At 41.6% G+C, this 10,051-nt stretch overlaps 1 protein-coding gene across 2 annotated transcripts; it reads right to left on the bottom strand.

The window, feature by feature from the left end:
- Positions 1–248: 248 nt before the first annotated feature.
- Positions 249–9,126, bottom strand: CCDC122 (coiled-coil domain containing 122). Of its 2 annotated transcripts, XM_072994781.2 has the most exons (5): positions 8,863–8,988; positions 7,901–8,019; positions 5,937–6,335; positions 4,620–4,736; positions 249–521 (listed from the first exon to the last, which is right to left on the bottom strand). In XM_072994781.2, the coding sequence occupies exons 2-5, from the start codon at positions 8,015–8,017 to the stop codon at positions 369–371; spliced, it is 786 nt and encodes a 261-aa protein (XP_072850882.2). In that variant the 5' UTR covers positions 8,018–8,019; positions 8,863–8,988; the 3' UTR covers positions 249–368. The 2 variants fall into 2 exon arrangements, with proteins under 2 accessions (XP_072850882.2, XP_072850885.2); XM_072994784.2 differs by lacking the exon at positions 7,901–8,019 and having other exon boundaries at positions 8,863–9,126.
- Positions 9,127–10,051: the final 925 nt, after the last annotated feature.

Below are 10,051 nucleotides of genomic sequence, written 5' to 3'. Positions count from 1 at the left end.
AAATTAAATATGTTACTTTATGAATTTAAACTAGGTATGGTTTCGCATGCTACATTATTCCAGAATTATCTGTATCTAGTGTCTTCTTAAACCAAAACTGTGATGAATAAAAGCAACTAAGAATAGCAAATCAGACAAAGATTAGCTGTTTGACAAGGGTTTTTTCCTCCTTAACATGTACATTAGAAATAAAAGCAGCCGTGTGTGGGGAAGAATTATAGTTTGTGTGGGAAATAAATACAGATTGCAACTGTAACAAGGACAAATGTATTGTCATGCAGAAAAGGTCTACAAAAGAGTTACAATACTGAATATAAGATTGACTTAAGAGTTTGCTGTACAGATGGAGGCTGCATTTGAAGACAAGCTCATTCATTAGTTGCTCCAAGCAGTTTTCTAAGTTCCACTGCTTTTTCTTCCATCTGAAGTATGTTCCACTGATGCTGTCTTTTGCTGGACTGCAGTCTGTTCACTTGACAGTGCAGGCGCTTTAGTATAGCTTCGTATCTTTTATTCTGCACCTAACATAGCAAGAATAAAATAACAATATAGGAACACAGTTGAATCCAGATTATAATTATTTAGGTTACAGATACGTTCTCACTGTGCAGTCTGAACTAAAAAATACACCAGCTGTAGTGGTTTCAAGAATGGGCGGAAGCTTCTTGGCTGAACTCCCTTGTGCAGGCTAATCACAGAGAACAGCTGACACGACAGCCATGCTTGCTAAGATCAGTGGACAGAAAAGCCAAAAGGGGTGGAGACAGGAAGGGAGAGGGTAGAGCTGAGTTATGCCAGATTCAGATCTTTTCCAACCCAGAGATCCAGCTACTGTGCCAGGAAAAAGGTAGGCTGTGGCGAAGGCAGTTCTAAGCAATTTCCACCATCCTTGGGAAGGGAGGTGTCACGATGCCACGTGGCCCCCGATTGTCTCACCAAACAAAGAGCTCATGCTACATGCCCCTTAGCTGCCACCAGTTGATTTCATCAACAATACCTATAAATGAATAATCGAGGTCCAGACCATATGTCATTTTAAAAGAACCAAATAGAAATTGTTTATTGTTATAGATGTTGATAGAATAAGCAACACTGTTAACTCTTAAACAAACATTCTCCTTTATTCCACTCTCACACCCAAACTCCAAATCTCTCTATCTCAAAATCATATCTATGTCTATCTCACAAACTCTATTTAAACTCCTCCTGCTGCTGCTGCTGTCTCTCTCATACCTCGTGACTCTGCCTCTCCAGCACTGCCATTGGTCTATGCAGATAGCATATGAATATCCATTACCTGGGCAAATGCCACAGGACACATTTGGATTCAGCACAGCCTCAGCTGCCCCTCAGCCATCTTGGCTAGCTAGGATGATACCCCTAGGCTGTTGCTTTATGTCAGTTTGGAAAAGTTCCATTTTCTCACTACAGCTCCCAGACGTTTTCATGGATTGGACTTGGTTCATTAGTAATGGCTGTCAACTTTGGGCCCTCCAGATACTTTAGACTTCAGCCCCCAATAAGTTATAGCCAGCATGGCCAATGGTCAGGGAAACTGGGAGTCAAAGGCTAAAAACCTCTGGAAGGCATAAATCAAGATATTGATTGCTATCTTAAGGAAATCACTAAATTGCTACATTCTTTTGAGTGCATGTCATAGCAGAATGAGAGCAAAAAAGTCTTCATATGGGGCCTAAATTATTTCAAACGTACTTTCTGACTTGAGCACAGAGGATGATGGGAAATCATTAAGTATATGGAATCAGTACAGTGGTGCCTCGTATAACAAGTGCCCCGTTTAACGATGAATCCGCATACTGATGCGGATTTTGCTATCGCTTTTGCGATCGCATTGCGATGTTGCCTATGGGGAAAAATCGCTTTGTGATTTGTCCCCATAGGCCCCATTTTCCCCCAGCTGAGCGGCGGGAGCTCCCACTCAGCTGGGGGAAAATGCCTGCGGTGACCTCCGAAGGACCCTTTCGAAGGGTCCTTCCGAGGCCACCGCAGGCATTCTGCTTTTGAGGGGGCATTTCCCCCCGAGCTGAGCGGGAGGCCCGCCGCTCAGCTGGGGGAAAATGTCAGCGGTGGGCGGCGGCCTTGGAAAGACCCCGAAGCCACTGCCGACCGCCGACATTTGCCTTCCGAGCTCTCAAAGGGTCCCCCTCCAACATTGGAGAAAGCCCTTTGAGAGCACTGGAAGCCTTCCGGACCCCCCTCCCACCGCCACCGCTTGGATCCGTGCCGCGGCCGGCTACCCCAGGCATGGTTGGACTCACAGGAGTCCGACCATGCCTGGGTAGCCGGCCGCGGAGCAGATCCAAGCCTGCGATGCCTGAAAGGCATCCGGACGCCTCCCACCCTGCCGCCGCTGCTTGGATCCGCCCCGGCCAGCTACCCAAGGCATGGTCGGACTCTCAGGAGTCCGACCATGCCTTGGGTAGCTGGCCACAGGGCGGATCCCGGCGGCGGGGGCAGGGTGGGAGGGATCCAGGCTTGGATCCGCCCCGTAGCCGGCTACCCAAGGCATGGTCAGACTCTCAGGAGTCCGACCATGCCTGGGGTAGCCGGCCTCTCAGAAGAGCTGAGAGGCTGGCGTTTGGGCTTCTCCCGGAGAAGCGCTTCTCCGGGAGAAGCCGAAACGCCAGCCCCTCAGCTCTTCTGAGAGGCTAGCATTTGGGCTTCTCCGGGAGAAGCCGAAACACCCACCACTCAGCTCTTCTGAGAGGCTGGTGTTTGGGGTTCTCCCGGAGAAACGGTTCTCTGGGAGAAGCCGAAACGCCAGCCTCTCAGAAGAGCTGAGGGGCGGGCGTTTGGGCTTCTCCCGGAGAAGCGCTTCTCCGGGAGAAAAGGTGGCACATGCTCGGGAGGAGGGTGGGTGAGCCTTCCCCCACCCTCCTGGCCAAGCGCCGGCCGGTCAGCCAGCCGAAAAAGCCGGCGCGCTCTCGGGAGGAGGGTGGGGGAGCCTTCCCCGCCCTCCTGCCTGAGCGCCGGCCCCATTTTTGGCCAGCTGATTGGCGGCTCCAAAGTGGCCGGTGCAACCATTTTCGCGCCCTGCCCTCGCTTACTGAGGGTGCGAAAATGCCTGCGCTATGGAGCTACTTCGCTGAACGGTGAGTTTGGGGCCTATTGGAACGCATTAAACGAAGTTTAATGCATTCCAATGGGTTTTTCTATTCCGTACAGCGATGTTTCGCCATAGCGACAGTTAATCCGGAACGGATTAACCTCGCTATGTGAGGCACCACTGTATATGGATTATTTATCATATCGTTTGGAAGGCAGCAGCCACTAATAGATATATGCCCTTTCTTTTTGACATAATTCTGGGAATTCTAGTCCATCATCCTCTTTGAGTTTTTACAATCTCACATGCTGCCTATGGTTTGAATGACTGCAGGGGGCTTTTCTAGGCTGGGGTGACTATCAGTCTATCCAGCACTACCTAATCATTCCTTTCTGCCTCTAAATTCAAACTCACCCCCTGTGCCTCTGCTGAATGTTCTTTTCCCTTTCTTTAGTCTGTTGGAAGTCTGTTTGTTGTTGATCTGTTCCCAACTGTTAATAATGAAATATTTTTATTTTTTCTCCTACGCAGGTCTCAGAGTGAGTTATGGAGATCTTAAGTGCCAGTTAATGAGAAAGAGGTGGACTATTTGTACTTGAAGCTATTCTCCTCTGTGAGTCTTCATACTTTTACAGCATAGCAAAAGAAATGTTACCAGAAATTCAAAACTCTGCAACAAGACACCATATTTACAGATACCTACTTTTTGTTCACCTGGACCAGGGCAACGCTGCGTGATTGTTTTGGGTCCTACTAATGTAATTTAAAAAGGAAGCTAACAGAATGTTTCTTGCTTCTCACTACCTTTTAGGCTCTATAGAGATCTCCATGAAGCACCATGTCAAAAGGGAACAAGACAAAATCCAGTTGGATCTTTTTGAAAAGATAATGAACAAAATCCAGTTGGATCTTTTTGAAAAAATAATGAACAGTCAACTCACCAATACTTTCAGGCACTTCCCTGAAATCTATCCTTGAAATTAATAAGCCTTTCTTTGCATTGCCTCCATGATTCACAACCAGAGGAAATAAAAGATCCAGTTACAACATTCCTGTCACCCAAGTGAGGGATCAATCCACACTACAGTCATTTAAACAAATCCTAAAACCAGTTAGCCTCTCTCTAAGCAGGAGTACTATAAACAGAGAAGTAGCGGAAATGACCAGCTGTATGTGTTGTTGAAGTCAGGGTGAAACAGATGTTGACACTGTTAGCACCTAACATTTTGATACTGTGATCTGGAAATCTAGAATATTTTTCTATCCCTTCAAGACTCCATGTGTGAATTATACAAGCTGTGCAGTGAGTGGTTCATATATTATATTGGGATGGGCAATGGTAAGTTAGAAATTGTGACTATTTCACACACTAATAAAGTAAAAGAGCAGCTCATTTTTGGTGTGTTTTCCCATTTGAGGTTGGGTATCGAACATTACTGTTTTTCTATCAGAATTGTGATTTAATACATTCATAACTTCTAGGGTTATTTTTCTAGAACACATCTCCACAAAAGAGCTCAATATGTATTTGTGTCAAATAAATGTAACTTACTTCTGTTTCTTTTTGGAGTCTGACATGCATGTTTCTTTCATATTGAAGTTCATTTTCCTTTTTACTGATAGCTTCCTTCAAGACATTAATTTCATCTTCCAAACACAGAATTTCATCCTATATGGAAACATATGTGAATGTTTATAATGAATACATTTTTATATGCAACTCCAACCACACTCCCAACTCACCACCCCAGCATTAAGGAAATGCTAAAATGGAATTACCGGGCTCAAAAAACACAATAATGAAAAAAAAACATATACTCTGAGTGGGTAGGAATGCAAAGCAGGAAAAAAATAGCAACTGGCTGTAAGAGGAAGCTAGCTTCACTGAAGAATGACTGCTAAATGGCCTCGCAATTTTGCTTCACACAAAACCAGGCAGCTTACATATATAGCAGGGTGGTTGACAAGTTACACACAGGGACCCAAATACTTCGTCCAGCATCTCTGGAGGCCCCCAGAAGCTCAAACACGGGTGGGGAGGAGAGAGACACTGGCTCAGAAAATCCCTGTGCATTGTTCTGGAGTATGTGGGAAATTTTGCCATGTTGTCAGGGCAACATCACTAGGACCTACATCCTGCCACAGTTATTAAAATGTGTCACCACTAGAGGGTGCAGGTGGGCCTTTCAGTTAAAAGCTGCCATTTTATTTTCAGAATTGCAGGGAACGCGGGGGGGGGGGGGGAGAGGCAGTGATGAAAGAAGGTGTAGCCCTGCACCATCCAGCCTGCATATCTCTGGAGACCGTTCATTTGTCATACAGAGATCTTTCGTTAGAATTTTGGTTTTTCAAGCACTTGAAGTAATTTGTCTGGTACAGGATTCCCAATGTGGTGTAGTAGATAAAAGTGAGGGGTTAGGATTCTGGAGCCCAGGGTTCAAATGTCTACTCAGCCATGGAAACTCACTGGCAAATTCCCCACAGCAAGCAATCTGACAGCTGCAAGACTCACTTCAGTTCGTATCGAGTGATCATATGCTCTGGAAACAAACCAAAATGGAACTATCTTACCCTCACTAAAAAAAAAAAAAGTAGAAGCCCAGAAGGGTGCAGGTAAGAACACTCGGGGGTTGGTTTGATTCATTCCAGTGATCATGTCATGTAATCAGTGGAAAAAAGAGTGAACCCTAACCCATCCCTAGAGCAGAACAAACAGGGGGCTCAATGCCTGCCTTATCACATCCTTCCTTTCAACCTTGAAAGGAAAAAAAGGAAACAAGTGGTGTTTTTTTATTATAAGCGAGAATGGCTTTGAACAACCAATACTTTTGCATAAGATGATATATCTAAAAAGACAAATTAATTAGACCTGGACTGAGCCAGTAGACTGTATGTCTAAGTGCTGCAGAGCTGTCATTTGTTCCTCCTTTTGGGTAATCATCTCTTTGACGGTGGCTTTTTTTTCAGCCAGCTCAAGCATGAGTGGCAATTTGCTCTCCATCTGGCCAAGACCTCTTTTGTGAGCAGTTATTTTCTCATAGTAGGCATTGTTTCTCAGGAGGATCACTTGAAACTCCTCTTCCAGGGCTTCTGTGTCAAGCGTCAGTTTCATATTCTCAGCATACAAGGCTCTGATCTGAGTCTCCAGATCTTCACAATGTTTTTTGGCATTTGCTATAGCTTCATCTTGATAATAGAGCTGCCTTTCTGTTGCTTTTCTTTCTGATACAACATGCTTCAGTTGTGTTTCAAGATCCAGAACATGAGTCTGCGAAAAAAATAGGGAAATATAAAACATCAATATAGTAAACCATTAAGAATTAACACTTTTAAGTAGGTAAACTGTTTCTTCAGTGGCGCAAACAGTTGTTCTTTATTTAACAAGTTGCTTTTCATTTACTTAAAACAGGCATTTTGACAGTGTTAATATCAGCAAAACAGATAGTCATGATATAATGGCATTTTATCATAATAAATGCATTAGTCTTTTACACAGGAGTAGGAGGTTGTCTTACTCAAAAGAATTAAACCAGTCAGCATTAATTCTTTAGCTGCTATACGTTCCTTTCTCCTTTCTCCTACTTCTGGCTGTCTAATTCAGCTACTTTTATAAAATTTTGTAATTAATACCACCAACACATTTTATTTTATTTCATTTTTACCTATAAGCTTCATAACTTCTACTTGCTTTGTTTGCATTTGTATTATTTCCTTAACTGAGCTTCTGTCTGTACAAAGTAAACATTTTACTGCATCCAACCATCTTTACCCTATTGTCACAGTAAAGGTAAAGGTTCCCCTTGACATTTAGTCCAGTTGTGTCCAACTCTAGGGTGAGGTGCTCATCCCCGTTTCCAAGCCATAGAGCCAGCATTTTGTCCGTAGACAGTTTCTGTGGTCACGTGGCCAGCACGACTAGACACAGAATGCCATTACCTTCCCACCGTGGTGGTACCTATTTATCTACTCACATTTTTACATGCTTTCGAAGTACCAAGCATCTAATGAAAACATTATTTATCTATCCAATTGGCTTTGTTACTAGAAGCGTGAATGTTTATGCTATGAAGTTTTTTTGACCTAGGTCATCAAAAAAGAGTTCACTAGAAACATTTTCAAAACAAATGGAAATGCATCGTCCTGTCAAAGTACTCCTATGAGAAAAAGAAACACTGTTCTATTTTGTCTGCTGGTACCAATAAGAAATATTGTTTACATTCTCTACCAATATGCTTAAAAGACAATATAACTTGTATTCACAATAACCTCACAGTGGTTTTCAACATCTCTGCTCAGAGGCCCAAGGTCAAAAAAAATTACATGTTCTTTTTCATAACTGCGAGCAAAATGCAAGCTTCTTGTACAAAGAAATGAAGAAATTACTTTTCAATGCTTTATGTGAAGAGTATTCCACTAATTTTGACACTCATCCCTGACCTGTCCCAAATTTAATCAATCATGCCCTTCCTTTGGGCTTTTAAAAGAATAACTAAGGGATTAACATAACATGCAAGCAAGCTGTCATTTTTGTAAACTGAGTATTGCAGAACAGCTTGTACCACCAAGAGACAGAATCCAGTTATCCTCTGTGATTCTCAATGCGCAGTTTAATGGAACATCCCTTGTTGAGATCTTGGTCACTCTATGCTGGAACGTGCTCACTTTGAATTCAAGGTTCTTTTGGATTGTGAAATTTTCCCATGCACAACACAGGATTTAAAGCAACTAGCATGCTTGTACCAGTTGAGTGGAAATCTAAGTATAAATTTAAAGAATGTTCAGATTGGCACTTTTTTAAATGAACCATAAAATAAACATTTTTTAAAATGTCACCTGCAACTTTACAAGAACAGATTTACTCTTTTCTATTTCAGAGGCTTGAATATTCTGTTGGTCTGCCACTTGTTTTACTACTTCAATTAATGATGAAGCACTTTGATTAGTAGCCATGCCTGGAAGATAAAGACAGTATTGCATAAGAAGGGAATATGAAAGAAACTAGAATCAGTAGGGGAAAAAACAAAACAGTGTATGCATATGCCTCTGCTGCTTTGTTTGAAGAACTAGGGTGTGATATCTAACCAACAGCTTCCTCAGCTGTAACTTTAAAGACAGAACTCTCATGCAGCCTGCACCCTCTCTAACTTACAGTAAATCTAAGACAAATACCTAGCATAATCCATTTGCCAAGAAAGACTCTAAAACAATGTGTGCGTGAGGAAGTGGACATTTCTGATCCACAAAGGTCTGCAGATTGTATGATTACAAAAGTATCACCTACTCCTGCATTAGTAGTCTGGAAAACTGATTACAAACTATACTAGTAACACAGATTGTCTATTTCAAGGCCAACTTTCAAAGCAGTGTTTATACAATATTACCCTGTGAGAAAACATTCATTTTTTCCAAACGTTTATGACCAAAATCCTGTTACTTATTGTAAGCCAAATACTGTACGTAATAACTTCCAGTAAACAAAACATCCCTCTTATGATTCTTGGGAGCACGCACGCACACTGGCTTGGTTCATGAACAGCATGAGAATTATGACAAGGTTCACTTTATTTACCAGTGAGGCATGGACTGACATTGAACGTTTGGCTTACACTAAGCACATGATTTCAGCCAGTGTCACTCCCCTTATCTACATATTTTTAAGTTATGAAAGACAAAGACATTTTTACTGAATACGATGACTTGGGTTCCTAAGACTGAATGAAGTTCATAGGAAGTTAAGACCCCTATTCCCACTTCTTTTCCAGCACCTTGTTAAGTTAATACCCCCCAAGACTCACTGTATCAGCAGGTGGTCCTCCAAGCAATGTGACTTAATCTGAATCGTCTTGTAAGCCCTTGATCTCCAGTTGCTTGTCTCTTTCAAGCTTAACTTCTAATTTTCTGCTGCAATCTTCAGTTCTGCCACTTATGAAGAGCTGATGGGTTATTTGATTTGCTGAAATGTTTGCATAAATACACCCACAGCTGGGTTGTTGCTAAAAGAGCCCTGGTCACCTCCAGGCTTTTTGACTGTTTCTTGACATACCCTGTTTCCCCTAAAATAAGCCCTACCCCCAAAATAAGCCCTAGTTAAGTGAAACCCCGCCCTCCACCATTGTGCAGCAATCAGAAGAAGATGACATGACTGCATTTGAATAAACGTAGATTGCTGTACATTAAAAAAATAAAACATCCCCTGAAAAGAAGCCCTACTGCATTTTTGGAGCAAAAATTAATATAAGACCCTGTCTTATTTTCAGGCAAACAGGGTATGTCTTGACATCTTTATTTCTTCCATGAGTTTATCAACTGATCTTTTCTAGTTTTTGAGACCAAAGAAGTTAATAGCTCCCCAACGAAAAATGTTTCTTTGTTTAAGGGATTTTGTTCAAATACTGAAAAATAATTATTCACTTGGGTGACTATTTCCAGTGTCAGGCCTAGGAGTTATATTCTTGGAGGATGGACAGCCAGGCTGATACTTAAATACAGTAGTACTCCTTTTAAGTTATTGTTTCCTCAGGTTTTTTTATACAAATTGCTGCAATTCATGCTACAGAACACACTCAAATACAATATATACATCTTTAAAGGTAAAATACATTTCAAATAATGTTCATTGTGGATTTTTCTTATTTAGCCACTTTTCATTAAGATTTCCTTAAACTCTTAACATGAAAGTGTTATTTTAAAATATTACTGAAAATGTTTTTCATTTTTTTTATTTATTTATTTTTCAGTAAACACCAAAGAATTTATTTTTTTTAATTTTAACTATAACACAAATATAAACATAAAATACATAAACCAAAATACAAATATACTGTGTTCCCCACCACCATAGATGGGACCTCTTGCAATAATCTTTTTCCTCCATCTATTCTTCTTCTTTTATTTTCCTCTTCTCCAGAACTGCATTGATTCTTGATTTGGAGCTTTCCCTTTTCCTCTTGTTAACACATATTCCAAAAATCTACCCCCTATATC

Source organism: Pogona vitticeps, chromosome 3 (assembly GCF_051106095.1).
Source record: "Pogona vitticeps strain Pit_001003342236 chromosome 3, PviZW2.1, whole genome shotgun sequence".
In the NCBI taxonomy this organism is placed as follows: domain Eukaryota; kingdom Metazoa; phylum Chordata; class Lepidosauria; order Squamata; family Agamidae; genus Pogona; species Pogona vitticeps.
This window is presented reverse-complemented; position numbering and strand designations above follow the sequence as displayed.